Here is a 19401-nt window from a genome sequence, read left to right as displayed (position 1 = left end):
CTGTTCTCATAGGCCGTTCTCATTAGCCTTATCTTTTTAATAAAGCACTTGGCCAGATTGTGATCTTAATCTTATTTGCTTATGGAGGCTTTGTCCACTCAGATAAGTACTAAGTTCTTTGGGGAAAAAAATCAGCACCTCTGCAGAAAATAAATAAATATCAGCCAACTGTTTTCTGGCCTTTGGGTTTCTTCCTCAGGGTTTGCAGTTCAAGGGACCAAATCTCTTGGCCCATTGCCCATTCCTGTGTTGTTGAAATATCTAGTCTTCCTCAGTGTTGTGTTGTACAAGACTATTACTGCGCTACAAAATAAGATTTAAATTAAAAATAAATAAATAAATCTTACAGTCTGTAAGTTACAGTCTTTCACAATATATCAAGATTTTGTTATTGTCTTTGAAATTAGGGCTAAGGGCTAAAATAATATATTTAAAAAAATTATACAGCAGTGAGACATGACATTAAATGCCATTCACTGTAAATCTGATTCTATAATTTAAAAAAACTGTAAGTTTGTTGAGCAATTTCTTAGCACAGAGCAGAAAACCCGTCAAAGTCGAGGCACTGGACAAATAAAAAAATTGAGATACTGTTTGCTTTATATATCTGTTCTTTGTCTTCAGCTGAACTAGACTGTATGTGCAGAATTTTATAAAGTGGGTCTGGTAGATGATAGTTTCATCTACATCACTTTTGTAAATGATCAACCTGTAGAAGGGATATTTTTGTTTCTTTAACTGACAGAAAAGTGCTGAAGCCTCTGATTTTTTAGTCTAAATCTATGGCCATCGCCAAAAATATAACCTAAAAATGAAGGTTTTGTTATTGGGCGAAAAAAGGTGATATTAGGATTTTGTTTTAGCGGACCTAAAAAATGCCTCCATCCTGTTTTAAAAACAACATAAAATTATGTTGCTTTTATTAATCATTTTCTTAACCAACTTTACAGTTCAGGGTCACATTGTCACGGTTCTGGGTCAGTTTTGACCCAGTATTTTGAGTTTCTCGTGTCTTGGTTTAATTTTGTATTTTGATTCTTTTACATTGTTGACCATTATGAGAATTATAGGTTTCTGTTTCTGTTTTAGGATTTGCTCCTTGGTTGTGTTCTCGTGTTTATTGCAGGTTTAGTTCAGTGTCTAGGGTGTCTCTCAGTGTCTGCGTCTTTGTTTAGTGATTCATGTTTCCTGTCTTATTGTGAAAGTCCACATCTTATGTTAGTGTGTGCAGCTTTGCTCCCCCTGTCTCGTGAGTCCAATCCCTCCCAGCTGTGTCTCCCTCCTGTTGCCCATTCCCTGATTACCACCCTGTGTATATTAGGCCTGTGTTTTCCTGCGCTCTGCGTCGTGTCGTACCATCAGATTATGCCTATCTGTTTCTGTTCTCAGTAGTCAGTGGTCACTTCATGTTTTGTTTTCGTGCCAGCAATAAAGCTGAGGTTTTGAGGTGTATTCAGTGTCCGAGCCTCGCATTTGGATCCTCCTCTCCATCTGCCTGCACACAGAGCCCTGACACACGTGGGTTGATGGTAATACCTGAAACTAGTACACTGATACTATAATCTAAAATGCACAATAATTCTAAACAAGGACACTCAACAGCCCTCATTCTTACTTCTATTTTTTTTTTTTTTTACTTTCATCATTCATCTTGATATCTCAATAAAACATCTTCTAGTAAAAGTGTTCAAAATAATGTATTTAGATCATTAGGATCTTTAGTTTGTACCATCTGTGTGCAAGTGGACAGCTGCCCTGACATGTCCGGGCATAAAATGGAAGGCAAGGAATAAATCTGGCCTCAAGCACTTGTGAAGGTCTATGAGATCATAGTCCAACATGTGTTAAACAAGAATATCATAAATTTTAGAAAAAGCTAGAGAGGCAAGGTTGAGATAGTTTGGAAATAAGCAGAGAAAGGACAGTTGTTACGGTAAATATGGAGCTGCCAGACAAAAGGAAACGAGGAAGACCACAGAGGAAATTCGTGAATGGCGTGAAGAAGGACATGGAGAAGGTTGGTGTGACAGAGAAGGATCCTAGGGATAGGGTGAGATGGAGGCAGATAAGCCACTCTAGTGACCTAAAGTGAGCAGCCAAAAGACGAGGACAAAGTAAATAAATCCATCAAAACATGTTAAACATATTTACGTTAGATTTAAATACCTCAGCTCGTCCTATGATGGCCGGCATCTGGTGGGGTCAGCTGCCCGTGGCCTCTGGGTCTCTGGGGTACTTCTGTTTTTTGTTTTGTTTTGTTTTCTGGTTAGTTATTTTTTGTCTTTGAGGTGCTATTTATTTTTTTAGTGTGTTTCATTAAAGATGCAGCAGTTGAAGACCTAGTGTGCTCATGTGTGCTTTGTTATTTTTTTCACTTCCCCACCTTTTTTGTATCTCACTTTCTGTCCCTTTTCTTTTCCTCCTCCTTCTTCTCTCTTTTACCACCTGTCAGCTCTGGCTTTATATAACTACACAGAAAATAATTTAAATAATTATATAAAATAGATGTATAAAGAAAAAAGAGGGACCTATAGAGAGTCTATAGCACTCCTCTTGGCAAAGCAAATGTGTTTGGTAGAACAAAGCATTCAGACCATGAGTCTGCTTGCTAAAACTACTGGATACAACGGGTTAAAAATAAATAAATAAATGATCACCTATAATTTCGGACGATCTGATTTCCTCGTGTCAGCATTGTTCCCACATCATCATAATTAATGTTGTTCCAGGTTCAACATTGCAAGTGACCAATCACCTTCTTGTGACGTCATTCCTTTGCGACTTCGAAATACCCGCCTTCGAGTATTTCGAAATACAAGTGAAGAAGCGAAAAACCGCCGCCTGTCCGCCGAATTTGAAGTCAATTTAGGATACTTTCCTTTAATAAACGGTAAGCATTATACATATGTTCCTCACTTGGCTTGCTGTTTGTTTGCTAGCGATAGGCTACTTGACAACAGCATTAGCTAACCAGTGTTCTCTAGACCAGCGTTCCCCAACTTTTTGGGTGTTTCGTGGCCCGGGGGTTGGGTCAGGCAAAATTGCAGTAGCTTCCCTGATCATTTTACAAACATAAGTGAAGAGAATCTGGACTAAAAGGCCTAGACTTATGGTTGTGTGCTGAATCTATGAATCAAACTATCACCTGGAAACATAATTAACTGGTCCATAGCTGTGAAACTGGACATGAGTTCTTGATTCTATGGAGATTAACAGTAATCCAGAAATTTACAAATTTGTCCCAGGGACATCGCGTAGATGTTGTCCCTGGGACATCGCGTAAATGTTGTCCCTGGGACATCATGTAGAAGTTGCCCTGGGACATCGTGTAGATGTTGTCCCTGGGACATCATGTAGAAGTTGCCAGAGACATACCATATGAAAGTTTAGCTTCTTTTAGCCCCTGTTTGTTTTATATTATTTTATATATATATATTTTTTTTATATTATATTTAATATTTACATTGTATTGCAAAAAACCCCAAAACAAGTTAAAATGAATTAATGAATATTGACTAATTAAACCTTCGTTATTTTTCCACCAGAAATGGACGACATAATTAGAAGAAGTGTTCTGAATGACGGAAAAAAAAGAACTGGAAAAGACACACAACTTTGTGTGCATATGTCACAATGCCAGGAGGACCCATTCAGTGTTGTGTTAGAAAAATTGAACTCATTAACCCTTCATGGACATTATAAATGTTTAAATGTTGCCTCAGGTAAAGACAGGAAAAGAGACTATTACAAATTCAACTGCATCAGAGCTGGGGAAAAAAGTCGAAACAGCTACAGAGCAGTGGGCTGTAAGGCCTATGTTTCATTTAAAGTACTCAAATGTTGGAAAGACCACACAGTCATCGTGCAGCGTACATATGATAAGCATGATGGGCATGATCCTTCGGACCCAAAAGACGCACATTTCAACAATATTTCCAGTGATTTGAGGAGGAAGATTGAGGAACTGCTTTCCCTTGGAACTAAGCCAGCCATCATACTAACTGAATGTCATAAATGGGCCAAAGAACATGGACACAGAGATCTTCACAACAGAGAGCATTTTGTCACACCACGTGACATTGACAGTGTTAGAACCTGCATGATGAGGAAGAAGCACTTTAACTGTGGAGACAGTCAATGTGTACATACCTTACTTAATGGAAAACATCAAGAACATGTTCTCTTCTATCAACCATACACATCTGACCAAGAACTAATGATTGTTTTGCAGACACCTGTAATGAAATCAAACATGGAGAACTATGCAAAACAGTTAGTATTTGTTGACACCACGCACTGCGTTAACCAGTATTCATTTCCCTTATTCACACTTGTTGTAAGAGATGATCATGGGCATGGAGTCCCTGTGGCCTATGCTATTGTCAGCAACGAAAGTCAGAAAACCCTGGAAACTGTTCTTGGAATAGTTTGTGAGCATTTCCCAACTTCCCCGAGGTAAATAATACATTGACAGCTATTAATTTTGAAATAATTCCTTTTCAAAAAAGTTATAACATGCCAGAATCTAATGCTATAGCTGCAGCATGGGCTGCAAAAAACTTTCCTTTCCAGTTGTTAAAGTTATTCCTATAGGCTGTATGCAGTATTTTATATATCTACTTGTGAGTTGAAATGTTTAATTTGGCATTGAAGTGGTGCTTTGAGATAGCAAAAACATTTTCATACTGTTTAATCTCATTTAGTGTTTTCTTTTTTTCTGTAGAGCATTTATGGTTGACAAAGACTTTGCGGAAATAAATGCTTTGCAGAAGGTTTTTCCAGAGTCAGCTATCATTCTATGCTGGTACCATGTCTTGCAGGTAAACCACATTGTTTTCTTTTCACGTTGTCTAAGATGCACCTGAAACACATTTTTACAACAGGGTCCTGTTGTTATGATTTGCCTCATTGTGATATTCACCTACTCAGGTTAATGAATATAAAGGGATAAAATGTTGAGTGACTATGTCCATCCATTTAAGACCACAGTGCACTCATCTTCTGGTGGCTGCTTCCCAAAGCTCTTTTTGACATTTAAAAATATGTTTGCCTGGTTGATTTCTGTAATGCACAGGTCCTCTTGTCCAGTGAGTGACAAAGTTATTTTTGGACGTCAGCTTTCTTTTATGCTTTTTGTACAGCTGCTCCTCTGTCTCTCTCTCCAGATTAACTTTTTTTCTCTTACATTCACAGGCTGTTAATCGATGGCTTTCAAAATCAGAGTCCGGGGTCCATGGGCTTTCTAACACCCAAAAGAGAAATGAAATCATTTCTTTCTTTTGTAAGCTGAAAGCTTGCACATCTGTAAGTGTAATTTGTCTATTTCACATTTTGATTTCTTGATTACACTAAGAGCATAATAACTTTCAGTTGCTAAAAAAAGTTACAGAGAGATACAAAATAGATTTTTGAAACAATTTCTAAAACTGGCTTCTTATCTTGCTTATCAAAACAAGTACTTAAGCTGTGCAGACCATCATTGTGTCACCCACTGTGCAGTAGAACTTGTGAGTGGGATTCTTTCACAGACAGATGCTGAAACCAAATATGCTTATAGGTTTAGTGTTCCTTCTTAGCCATTGTAAGGGAAGAAATAATTGCTTCTTAATACAAAAACACGACATATTATTAATAACTTAAAATTCTTAATGTTATTCAATAAAAGGAAAAGGGCTTCAATACATAATATTAAAGATTTCAATAGGTCTGTTAAATGGATTGAAATATATTCTGTTGCATCCAATTCTCTTAGGAGGACAACTTTAAAGCCACATCAGCAGAGTTCTGCCAGACATTTAAGCAATACCCTTTGGTGTGCCAGTATTTTCAGAAGCACTGGGAAGGCGTGACTACGGCCGTCGCTTCAGTCACGCTCGTTCTGAAACAAACAATGTGATTGAAAGGTATGATTTATTATTTTGACCTCATTCAATTGTATTGCTGAAAAAAAGATATTATGCTTTAGTCCAAGAGGCTAAACTGAGTAGGTTCTTCATGTCATTGCCAGAACAGGTTTTAGGCAAATCCTTTAAATTCTAGCAGCGTTTTTTATGTTATCACAACAAAAAACAGAGTAGGTGGATTTGCCTAAATCAGCTAAACCGGCACAGAGCATTCCTTTATAAAAGACGTGTGCAATAGGTATTCCAATTTTTTAAAAAATAATACAGTCTTGATTAAAACTTTAAATTCCTTCAATTACAGTTACTAATCATTTCAAATAACTGTTTTTCAGATTTTTCCACCGCCTGAAATACCAGTTTTTATCTGGCTACAAGAATAGGCGTCTGGATGATCTGATTGAAGTGCTCCTAGGGAAGGCCGACGACTACTTCTCAGTCATAAAAACCCTGCAAGATGTGGGCCGCATGAAAAACAGGTTTGCTGACACCTTGTCTCAAGTTTCAGACTCTGCTTCAAGACTGATGGAAAGTGGTTGGGCTCTTAAAATTACAGTCAAGAACAGCCATGGAGTTAATGCATATCAAGTCCCATCTGAGTCAAGAGAAGACATGGTGTATGATGTCTGCCCTGTTGAGTCCTACTGCAACTGTACATATGGCTTACGAGGACTTCTTTGCAAGCATCTAGTGTTACTTGCAAAATTAGCAGAGGCTGACAATGACATCTATCCAAACATGGAAACAGACCTTGGCAAGAATTGCAGTGAAAGAAAGGCATTACTTTGTACACTGTGAGGACTTGAAAGTGATAAAAATGCCAAGTTTGTTTGGGAAATCTGTGTTTTTTTGCATCGGCTGAAACACTTCAGTGCACTTGTTGTACGTTCTCTCACTATAACACATGTGCTTGCCTGAAGGTGGCTTGTAGCCATTTTAAACAAATGAAAAACTCTCTGAAAAGTCCTCTATCAACTTTGAATGACACTCCTGTAGTTGAAAGCACAGACAAAAAATGCACAGAAGATGCAGTTGGAAAACTAAATGCTGTTTTAGACACAGTTAAACAGTGGGCATTCATTCCAGAGGGTATTACTGCAATGATAGATGAACTGCATACAAATGTCTTAAAAACAAAACAAGTAGGCAAAAGTATATGCCAGTACGAAATAAAGATGACAGATAATGCACGCAAAATTAGGCCATTGTATTCTAGCAAGAAACGTTTGGCCAGCATCGACATTCCAACAGTCTGAAAATGAATGTGAACAGTCGATAACCACTGAAAGAGAGACATCCTCTGGAGAAAATGAAAACCTTTTGGAATACAAAACAAAAAAGAGAAGAGTTAAAGCTAAGTATATGCACAAGTAGACTTTTGTGTGACATTTCAAAGGGACTGCATCCATTACTTCTGTTTATTGAAACCTAAAGCTGAATAGCTGTCTTAACTTTCTGCCAAGGAACAGATGAAAAGAAATTGTTTGGTCTCTCAAGCAGTTGTTATTTATGTGTGTTATTCATTACTTTGGCTTGGTTGCTGTTTTTGATACAAATTCATCTGTGCCCATTGTAATATTTTCATATGTTACTATTTTTATATTGCTATGCATTATAAATAAAGGATTACTTATTACTATTAAAGGTCTGCATTTGTAATTGTTGGTATTATTTATAAAATATGCGCTCTTAAGTTTTTTGCTCCATAAAACGATACCTGTCACTTTTTGGACATAGAGTATCAGCTGTTGAGAATCCTGGCTCATACAAAATAGAAGTAAAAGGTTTCAACATCCAGCCTTTTTATGATTAAATACAAAGTGTAATAACAGAGTTATTGGGGTGTGATTTTGTTAATAGTTAGTCTTAAGTATAAGTTTAATAGTAATGAGTAAAAATATAGCCAGAATAATGGAATGAGACTAACACCTGACCTCACACTGAGATTTGGTATGAAGTGGCATGTTTGTGCTAATGCTGACATTGGGGCTCAGAGTTCCTCTGTGTGTATATATTTGTGAACGTTAACTTGGCTAATGTCCAAGGGTTTGACTGCTTTCCTGTTGGATTGTATCACAAAGAACAGGGATAAGAGCACCAGTGGCCGTGCACACCCTCATCTCTCTCCTTCACCCGATCATTAGTGTTGGAAACCGGCATTAGCTCAGAGTAGATTAGACTTCAGTATAGTGCAAGTGATTTGATTTTATGATTATTTGATTCAGTTTTTTCTGTGTTCAAGCTCAATTACTTTAATAAAATATGTTGAATTCAAACAAATAAATAAACAAATAAACTGTGGACATTACCCTTTTAAACCTTTCTGAAACAAGACAGGTAAAAACCAGTGTATAAAAGTTTACATAGGTATAAATAGCTCTAACACTTTACTCCAGCCTGGCGTCCACACATGTGGACATCACATTTTGGGTTATTTAGACCAAAATACTAAATCTTGATCAACAAGTGCCTGATATACAGTTATGAGGACATTATACGGCAACTGTTCTATCGAAATTTCAAATTAATGTCCTCATATGTGGCTCTCATTTTTCTCAGAAACAAAAATTAGGTAAAAAAAAACAAAACCTGGTAATTCTTTCTTTTTACATTCATCGGGTTCCAATCGGCCCAAATATCAAAGAGAAATTAAAAATGCATGCCATGGAAGATTTCGGGTCTTAGGGGGTTAAAATGACCAGACCCCTCCGGCCTGTTTTCCAGGCCACTAAATTAAACCCAGTCAATTACCAATTGAACAGAATAAAAACCTACGAGGTCCACTAATAGTCCAAATCTTTAATAGAAAAGACAGGCAGAACTCAAACAAACAATAATCCAAACGAGGAGCATATATACACACTGGAAAGTAAAAAATTATAAGTTATTAAATCAGACTAATTAAATACAGTAAAACTAATAAGGGAAGACGAACACACGGGAAATAAAAATAACAGTGTAAACATACCAAAACTCAAAATAAAACAGGAAAGCTACTACAAACCGAGTGTGACACAATTACATTCATATTGAAACATATGTGATAATTTTCTTTGTAGCATTTTTAAGATATGTGTTAGAACAGTCATTATGCTGTTTGGATTAGGAACCAATCATTTTTGCCAAATAGTTAACACAAACTTAGAACAACAATGAACAATTTTCAAGATTCTGATTTACAGAACAAACAAAAGTCACAAAAGGTTTCATTATTTAAGAGACAAGATCAAGTTTTTCACACAGGAATGAAATGACAGAATCCAGTGCAGCGGGGCAAAGGTGTGTGTCAGCAAACTGAAGGTTGAGGAATCAGTCAGCTCATGTTTAAGGTTGTGTTGGATTTTGAGAAGAGTCTGTCTGTTATTAGAAAGTAAGATTAACAATGTTACACCAATAACCCAAATACAGGGAAATGACAAATAATACCAAAAAAGATACAACTTTCATATTGTTTTACTAACTTACTTTGTCATATCAGCACTTGAATGGTCGATGCCTTTACAGACCATGTCTGTTGTGACATCGCAGGCCAATCTTCCGGCAAACCCGAGGGCTAGCTCCCCAGCCTCCTCTTCACTCAGAACACTAAACACTGTTACTTTAGTTTTGGCCTTCTTAGGCCTGTCAAGAATCATTGCGGGCAGTTTGGCTTTACGGCCCTAAAAAAGAAAAAGTGCAAACACCAAAAGAGCAGAGAGAGACACACACACAAAGTTAAATGCTTTTGTTTACATGGTGTAATTGTGTATATGTTGCAGCAAATGCACAATTTCCAGCCACATTGTCACTTCATTGATACGAGTAACCCGGATTTATTTCAGGTGACATCAAAATCACGAAATGTATACCTACCCCAATCAAACCTCTGAAAACATGAAGTGACATGTTCTCTGCGTTGATTCTGCGCTTGATCTCGTCTTCTGTTATTGTGTAGGTTTTCTTTTTTGAGCTTGGTACAGATAAGCGACCATGCATTCTGTAAACTGTACTAGTTCCTTCTGAATCAGTTTGGAATTCTGTATCTGCATCGATCCTGTCAACATCATCAGCAGCAGCATTATCTGTACTCAGACTTGTGCCGTATACTTCTGTTTCTTTTTCTTTGTCTTCAGTCTGTGTACCTTCATCTCTGACTGTCAGTCTTCCTATCTCACTGTTACTTGTCGATTTGCTGCAGATGTTCTCTCCCTTAGGAACTTTTCCTTTGTCATTCGCTGCCTGATGCTTTCCCTGATGACATTCTTCACTGGCTACTTCTATTGCTCCTCCTGTATAGCCACCCACTATGCTGCACAACTCCTTTCCCTCTGCTGTGCTGCACTGTGCTGTTACATAAAGAAGAATGATATAAACAGCACTATATCAATTTAATTGTGAAGAGAAATCCCCACAATACGACACAGTTATGTCTAAAATAGTTTTGTGTAAAAACTGGATCTTGAAACGTCCACTTTAATTACACAGTCCGGGTAAAAATTTCACTTTAAACATTTTTGGACATTGTTTAGTTATATTGTGACTTACTCTCACAGAAGATACAGATGCCACAAACAGACTTTGAACAACGCATGTGCTTGTATGCACCACATTTCTGGCACTGCACCTGTGAATTAAAAAAAAAAAAAAAAAAGAAGAAGAAATAAACAAACAAAAAACAAATGAACAAAGTCCATTAAATAAACAATCTATATGGCTAAGGACATGTCATAGTGTACCCGGTCTTTGGCTGCAATCACACACCAGCACTGACTGCACTTCCTAGTTCGATCTGCAAAATATAATTTGTTTAAGTACAAGTTACATTTTCCAATGTTAGAGAAAAAGAAGGCAGCTAATTTTATCTTTACCTATTGAGGAAAATAAGTAGTGGCAAAGTCGGGACCTGAGCTTTGTGATTTCAGTGTTGTACTCCTCCACTTGTGTTTTACCGTCAATGAGAGATTGGGCAAACTAATAATTGACGAAGAAGAAAAAAAAAAAAAAGAACAAAAAGAATTAGATTAACAAAGAAATGTTTGTTTGTTTTTAACCCCCCCACCCCCCTGAGAGAAAAAAAAAACAGAGCAACCAAAGCAAAGCATTACTGCTGAAATGGTTCAATCTACAAAAAAAATTGAGATTTTACCATCCTGCCTCTAAGGCTTTAAAAACTGAATAGGCAAAAATGTAAACATTACTTATATAGGTTAAAGCTATAGTTTTCAGTACCATTATGACATGCACTCCACATGAGTTCCCATCCTGTTGATGTGGGTGGCTCACATGTGACAAGGTCCACTCTCCAGCGCAGCCTCTTGCTGAAGCAAATGAGCTGAGAGATCGCAGTTATTACAAATAAAAAGCATATAGAGAAATCAATAACCACGTTCGGTAATGATTTCAATTAAATTAAATATGTTATGTTAAATATGTTAATTAATTACCTCCAGTTTTTCGACACCGCACTTTTTCTGACCTCCGACTCGCCAAATGAATTCATATAGACTATGGTCCTCTTGGGTATGTCACAAAACTGTTTTGTAAAAAGATGGATATGGTAGGCTTGGGCCTTGAGCTTTCCTAATGAGGGACACTGAAAAGTATCATGCACTAGAGAGAGTGCAAAATCTGTGCAACTTACAAACAAGGTCCAGTGGCTGCCGTTTTCCAGACAGGCTCCAATCAATTTCTCATACATCTGAAAGATGTTTTTCTGGAAATAAAAATAATGTGACAAGTATGTTTTTCTGTCAAGAATGACACTGCAAAACTGCAAAAGCTTGTCAGGTGAGACTTGTAATTAATTCTGCAGATACACAAACATATAGAAAGTGTCATTTTTGGTTTACATTAATTAATTTCTATAGACAAATCAAGACCACAGACTCAACACGCACCACTCAATTTTTGGTGTTCTTTATCAGTTGGCCAAGACAGAAATGTTTTAATCTGTGTGCATTGCTTTTGAACAAGTCTTTACACAGAAAAGGTTTCAGAAAGGTATTTTTCAGGTTCTTCTGACAAGGCTTCAATTTTGGAAAATGCCGTTTGTTTATAGTGGCAACTTATAAACCCTTTGTGATAAGAACATAGTTACCACAGTCCAAGTCATACCTTCAAAAAGTATGCACTTTGTGCTCTTGTGGACCCATCCAAAATTTTTCCAGTGATTTGGCTTGGTATTGGATAAATGTGAGGGAAATTCTATAAAAATAACATAAATACACCTATGTTTTCAAATACATTACAAAAAACGTAAACATGCTATGTCATTATGATCAAACAAGCTTTTCAACATACCTCACACTGCAAATAGATTAGGCCATCTATTACCTTATAAAACAAATAAATAAATACATATAAATAAAAACAGAACTAAGGAATACGATTCATTAAGTAAATTCTACAATAAAGTGTATTTAAAGCAGAATTTAACATTAGTTTTATGACAACATAAAAGGATTTTTATGTCAAGAGGTACCTCATCTGAAATGTTAGTCTGGTCAAACAGGGATTTCAAACTTGAAATACCAATAGAGTTTGGTCCAGCTACTCCCACAAGGTAATCTGTGAGAAAGCATATGCTGTAGTCAACAGATATCATTTTCTTTTTGCATGCTGCAACCATCATCCATTTCAGTCTTCTAGGAGCTTTGTCTGGTTGTAGTTCTTTTTTCTCCTCCTCTCCCCTCATCTATTAATTAAATTGTTTTCTGACCTTCCTAACTGTTTCCGACCTGTCTTCCCAATGTGATGTTTAAGCAATATATGTATGGTCAGAAGGGGGTGAAATTTTCATTGCAGTTGTACGTGTAACATTGCATGTGATAATAAAAGGCTTGATTGGTTCAACATGAGTTGACATTTACCTGACATTGTGAAGGAGTCACAGTTTCTGTAAGGGTGTAAGAACATAACATGTGGATTTGTTACACTTCTTTTTCACAAGTTAATAACAATCAATAATTTTCATTCCATTATTTACAAGCTATCACACGATGTCCCAGGGACAACATCTACACGATGTCCCAGGGACAACATCTACACGATGTCCCTGGGACAACATTTACACGATGTCCCTGGGACAACAATTACACGATGTCCCAGGGACAACATCTACACGATGTCCCAGGGACAACATTTACACGATGTCCCAGGGACAACATTTACACGATGTCCCAGGGACAACATTTACATGATGTCCCAGGGACAACAATTACACGATGTCCCAGGGCAAATTCTGCATGATGTCCCAGGGACAACATTTACACAATGTCCCAGGGACAACATTTACGCGATGTCCCAGGGACAACATCTACACGATGTCCCAGGGACAACATTTACGCGATGTCCCAGGGACAACATTTACACGATGTCCCAGGGACAACATTTACGCGATGTACCAGGACAAATTTGTAAATTTCTGGATTACTGTTAATCTCCATAGAATCAAGAACTCATGTCCAGTTTCACAGCTATGGACCAGTTAATTATGTTTCCAGGTGATAGTTTGATTCATAGATTCAGCACACAACCATAAGTCTAGGCCTTTTAGTCCAGATTCTCTTCACTTATGTTTGTAAAATGATCAGGGAAGCTACTGCAATTTTGCCTGACCCAACCCCCAGGCCACGAAACACCCAAAAAGTTGGGGAACGCTGGTCTAGAGAACACTGGTTAGCTAATGCTGTCGTCAAGTAGCCTATCGCTAGCAAACAAACAGCAAGCCAAGTGAGGAACATATGTATAATGCTTACCGTTTATTAAAGGAAAGTATCCTAAATTGACTTCAAATTCGGCGGACAGGCGGCGGTTTTTCGCTTCTTCACTTGTATTTCGAAATAATCGAAGGCGGGTATTTCGAAGTCGCAAAGGAATGACGTCACAAGAAGGTGATTGGTCACTTGCAATGTTGAACCTGGAACAACATTAATTATGATGATGTGGGAACAATGCTGACACGAGGAAATCAGATCGTCCTATAATTTCTGTAAATCTTACATGAAACTGGTCAGCTGTAGAAAATATGAGCTACACAAAACTGAAAGAAGTCCCAGTCACACACTTGTTTTCCCCACTGTGGACAGTCTTTACCCTTCAAGCTTGAGTCCTCTTGGTCAGGTTACTGAGTGGGAGAAGCCACAGAACAGAAAAGAGGTACAAATGTTTGAAACACACATATTTTAAAAAGTCACAAGGAAAACTCCATAAAGTTACAATTAAAGAACTTTTTCCCACAAGCGTTTGATGAATTCTAGAGTCTTTACCTTACAATATAAATCCAATTAAACTGAAGAGAACTGAACTCAGCATGGTGGCACAGTGGTTAGCACTGTTGCTGCAGGACGGCGCTCTTCTGGACAGCGATCTTGATGTTAATCCTGGGAGTAGCTGGAGCTACTCACCCAAGTAATCGAAGCACTTGGGGCAGTGCTTCGATTACCTGGGTGGGGGAGCACTGTTGCCTTCACCCTCCACATCTTCTCAAGCTTTCAGCCCTTGGTATTTCTCAAGTTTCTCATTTTCCTTCCTTGTGATGAAGGAAGGATGTATAGCTACATCTTCCTCTGCTTGTCCACCACGACTATTCTTTATTATCTCCAGTCTTGATCCATCCCTCAAGACTGTAAGACCAGACTAACCAACCTGCACTACCTAGATTAACTACAACAAAGCCTATGACTCACAGTGCCTCACACATGGATCCTGGAATGCCTAGAACTGTACAAACCCAATAGGACCCCAAGAGCCTTCATCTGGCAATGTGGTGCCAGGATAACCACCTCCAGCTGAACGTCGGCAAGACCAAGGAGCTGGTGGTGGACTTCACAAGGAGTCAGCACAGGAACTACAAGCCCATTATCATCAGCAGAGCTCCAGTGGAGAGGGTGCAGTCCTTCAAATACCTTGGTGTCCACATCTCCTCAGATCTGACATGGTCTGCTCACATTCAGATCCAGTTCAAAAAGGCTATTCAGAGCCTGCACCACTTACGACAACTGAGGAAGTTCAGGGCCTCTCCAGGGATCCTCAGGACTTTCTATATAGTTGCTGTGGAGAGCATCCTCACACAGAAAGTCCTGGTATGGGAACAGCTGTGTCAAGTACAAAAAAACTCTTCAGAGAGTGATCCATACAGCAGAACGCTGCTGCAGGACTGCTCCTCCCTCCCTACAGGACATTTACACCAAAAGATACTGGACCAGAGCCACTCAGATACTGAAGAACCTGTTCCACCCCAGCAATAAACTGTTCCAACTTCTGCAATCAGGCAGAAGGTTCTGCACCATCCGGGCAAGAACAGAGACCCTCAAGAGGAGCTTCTACCCTCAGGCCAGCCGTGTGTTACATCAGAACCCCCCCCCCCCCCACACACACACACACACACACACACACACACACACACACACGCACACTCAACCATAACAAACTGAGTCAGGACTCACATACTCCCAATCATGCCTGATCCTTCTGACTTCATTGGGGCACTTTAAGTCACTTTAACACCCCACTCACGCAATGTACATTCCCAGATTTTTGAACTGTGAATTTCCAGGTTGTTTTATTCTATTTAACTTAGTGTATATAATCCACTCACTTATTGCACATAATGTCCTCTTTGTATATATCTACTTACTTACTGTATAATGGGGTTTTTTCTCTCTCTATTTTGCACAGTCGAGGAGCGTATCAGGTCACATTTCACTGCATGTTATACTTGTATAACTATGTACGTGATAAATAAAAGGATCTTGAATCTTGAATCAGGAATGCAGTGGAAATAGAAAACAACACTAGTAACCAACGTCAAACCAACAGCACAAGTCACCATTAAGTACAGGATTGAAATGAGAACCATGAAGAGGCCACTAGGAAAACTGCAACCATCAAATCCCTGTAGAGAGTAAGTCCTGAGGAGTCAGCTGAATGGGAAGAACAGGATCTAGGAATTCAGCACCTATCCCCTGCCTGTCATCAGATACCCTGCTGGGATAATAAGCTGGTTAAAGGAGGAGACAGACGCCACTGGCATCAAGACAAGAAAGCTCCTTACCATACATGGAGGGCGTCACACCACATCCAGCAGTCTGAGACTGTACACTAAACAGACGAAGGGTGGCTGGGAGGGCTGGTGAGTGTCAGAACCAATATCCAGGATGAGTTAGTGAAGATGCTCTCTCATCGCGACCATCAAGATGCTAACAACTGATAGTGTGCTTAGTGAATATCTTTCCCTATGTGTTCCCTATGTGTCAAATTCAAATTCAAATTCAAATTTTATTTGTCACACACACATAACCATACACAGTATGACATGGGGGTGAAATGCTTGTAGCTGTACAATGCCCGACCATTAAATGACAGAAGAAAAGTTTTACAATATTTACAATTTACTACAAAAATTTACAAATTAACTTAGGAATTTACAGTAAAGAATGTGCAAATAGCAGAAGAGATTATAAAGATAAGGATTATAAATTATAGGAATTATAGGATTATAGGAAATGTGTGGTGGTGCGTGTGGTGACGTGTGTGAGAGTCCAGTCTTATAGTGACGTGTTTGGGAGAGTCCAGTCCTACACCTGGTTCAGGGCCCGAATAGCCTGGGGGAAGAAGCTCCTCCTCATTCTCTCTGTTTTGGCCTTAAGGGAGCGGAAGCGCTTCCCAGACCTCAACAGTGAGAAGAGTCCATTGTTGGGATGGGAGAGGTCCATCATAATCTTCCTAGCTTTGGACTTGCACCGCTTGGTGTAGATGGACAGCAGGTCAGGGAGCTCTGATTGAATGATGCGTTCTGCCGAGCGCACCACCCTTTGCAGATCTCGTCTGTCCTGCTTGGTGCTGTTCCCAAACCAGGTGCAGATGTTTGACGTCAGGACGCTCTCGATGGTGCAGGAGTAAAAGTTCTTGAGCACCTTCAGAGGCAGATGGAAGTCTCTAAGTCTTCTGAGGAAGAAGAGACGCTGACGGGCTTTCTTAACCAGGGTGTTGATGTGGCAGGACCATGACAGGTCCTGAGTGATGTGGACACCCAGGTATCGGAAACTGTCCACTCTCTCCACTGGCGTGCCACTGATGATGAGGGGTTTGTAATTCCTCGCCTGCTTTGTAGTGAAGTCCACGATCAGCTCCTTAGTCTTGCTGATGTTTAGGAGGAGGTTATTCTCCTGGCACCAGGTCTCCAGGTTCCTAATCTCCTCCAGGTAGGCCGTCTCGATGTTGTCGGAGATCAGGCCCACAACAGCAGTGTCGTCAGCAAACTTGACAATGGAGGTGTGCTAAACATAGTGCTAAACATCTGTTTTATTCATTGCAGCTTTAAAAGCCAAATCCAGACCTGTTAATATTGTGACTGTAGGTGGTCTTGTTGAGGATGACACTCTTGAAAAAATGATTCGATTTTTCAATAACTCTCTTTTAGAGAGTATCTTCCTTTTAAACTTGCTGAAATCATCAGAAAAAGTGAAGACTTAGTCATCTTTTGACAGAGTCAAACTGCCTCATTTCATTCCTGCTACTGAAAGAATGATCAGTGTCTTTGACATAATTTTTCCTTTTTAGTAATCCTGCACAAATTGCCCTGTGTTGCAGTTTGTGTATCAGCTATTTGCACTGGATTAATGTGACTTAATGGTGGCAAGTGTTCAAATCAATGTTTATTAACGGTTTCTTTAAGTGTTTAAAGATTAAGTCATTAACATATTGATGAAGTTTTCAAAGTTGCTCAGGGTGGAAAAAAAAGAGTGTTGGAGACCTGGAGAGGGCCTGACACTAGCCACAGAAAAACAAGGTGGAAACAAAGAAAATATTTCTTCAGAGGAAAGCATCAGGCAATGTTTCTTCTCTTTTATAAAATACAACATATCGCCACCAAAGAAAATTTCACTTTACAGTGTACACTATTCTCCCTGGCAAGATCTGGTGATCCGTTCATATTTACTGAGTAATGTCATGTATAAAAAAAACATGATTTTCAGCCTTTTTAAAAGAAAGTGTTTTAGCTGTGTTCTCCTTGGGATGTGACACACTCAGCTTAGATTGATTTTCTCATTCAGCAGTGACCTGCTGCAAACCTTTGGCTCAGAATGGTAATTCCCTCTCTTACCTGATAAGGTACCTGATCCATAATAAATCAATTGTAATTAGTTTTATGTTTGCAGGGAATGAAGGAGGGGCTGCACTTTGCTAAGGGGACCCTCTGCTTTTTCGCCCCACCCTACCCACCATCCTTATTTGTTTCTAGCCACCATCATCTGCACACCTGATATCAGTTAATCTCCTGATTATTAAGTGGGGATTATTGATGCAGGAGAAGTGGCTGTATTTGCTGTAGTCTCTTCTGTCGAGGACATGATGCTTTTGTTTGCTCTTCACTGTTTGTGCTAAGGGTTTTATGTGTTTGTGTGTATGCATGCATGTTTGTTTTGTTTTGTTTTGTTAGTCCAATAAAAGTTTACTGCCTAACCTTGTTTCACTTTTTATTTTTTGGCATGACATTTATGATTTAACATCCAGTCTGTCAGCATTTTGTCTCAACTAGTCTAAAACTAGTCTAACTCCTGCAGCAGCCAGTTTGTCACATGACTTGCTTGTGTCGAGGTCTGAACATTATCCAGTACTTTCTCATTTGAAAATGGTAGGCAGTCGACCAAATGACTGTGAGGCATACAAAGAGGAGTCCATTATTTTATATGTATTGTTTTACATCTGTATTTAGTACAAACTACATACAGAATCCTGAATCCCTCTTAGTTATGATGCAATAGGTGTAGGTTCCTTTTTCACTCACTATAGGTAGGGATGGGTATTGATAAGATTTTAACGATTCCGATTCCATTTTCGATTCTGTTTAACGATTCGATTCCTTATCGATTCTCTTATCGATTCTTTTTTTTTTAAAAGGAGAACACTAAAGTCGATTAGCTTAGAACTGTGTTTTATATCTTCTCTTTGAACAAGATAGAAATTTAGGAGTAACATGGCCTTACAAACCCAACAGTGAGATCTTAAGAGATCCACAGCCTACGGCTCTTCAATGGGGTGTCACAGGGTCCCCAGGAAAAAAAATGTATATGTAAAATAATAAAATAAATATTCTCCTGTAGCAATAACAAAGTTTAACATAAATTATTCTGTAGCAATTACACAAGAATATCCAGTAATGTCCCTGCCTACAATTAAACACATTCACTTACCAAAGTGAAATCGGGGGCATCTGCTGTGGCAAATGGGTGCAAGCCTTTGACCACAAACTTAGACACTGCTGGGTGACATTCGTCTATCCTGCCTGAAAGGAGACGCTACTGGTAGACTGCAGCGAGAACTGCCAGCATCTGAGCCAGCCAGACTCTGTCTCTCTCATCATGGTTATCTAAATGCAACGCACAGTAATAGCAGGTTTTGTAATAAGGTAGATCGCGCTAACATAATATGCAATGCTAATTGATTAGTTACCTGCAGTATTAACGGGAGAGGACGTGGAAACGCTACCGCTGCTGCTGGGTTGAGCTTCGCTAGTCCG

At 38.9% G+C, this 19401-nt stretch overlaps 1 protein-coding gene and 1 long non-coding RNA gene across 2 annotated transcripts; one reads left to right on the top strand and one right to left on the bottom strand.

Annotated features, from left to right (window-relative positions):
- The first annotated feature begins 5842 nt into the window (after positions 1–5842).
- On the top strand, positions 5843–7548 carry LOC146706938 (uncharacterized). Its single transcript, XR_014920726.1, has 2 exons — positions 5843–5903; positions 6236–7548. It is a non-coding gene; the product is annotated as an uncharacterized LOC146706938 (long non-coding RNA).
- Positions 7549–8684: 1136 nt separating this feature from the next.
- Positions 8685–13808, bottom strand: LOC146706937 (uncharacterized; the record flags this gene model as incomplete). Its single annotated transcript, XM_085458242.1, has 12 exons — positions 8685–9257; positions 9366–10225; positions 10425–10503; positions 10616–10668; positions 10748–10850; positions 11109–11211; positions 11324–11412; positions 11521–11592; positions 11994–12083; positions 12180–12212; positions 12749–12774; positions 13637–13808. Coding segments are annotated over 11 exons (1356 nt in total), but the record flags the coding sequence as incomplete, so codon positions are not given.
- Positions 13809–19401: the final 5593 nt, after the last annotated feature.

This window comes from Copadichromis virginalis, linkage group LG6 (genome assembly GCF_057382275.1).
Source record: "Copadichromis virginalis isolate Kocher_CV1m ecotype Utaka linkage group LG6, C_Virginalis_male_GT1.1, whole genome shotgun sequence".
NCBI classification, from domain to species: Eukaryota; Metazoa; Chordata; class Actinopteri; order Cichliformes; family Cichlidae; genus Copadichromis; species Copadichromis virginalis.
Note: the sequence above shows the minus strand (reverse complement) of the source record. Positions and strands in the feature narration are given on the sequence as shown.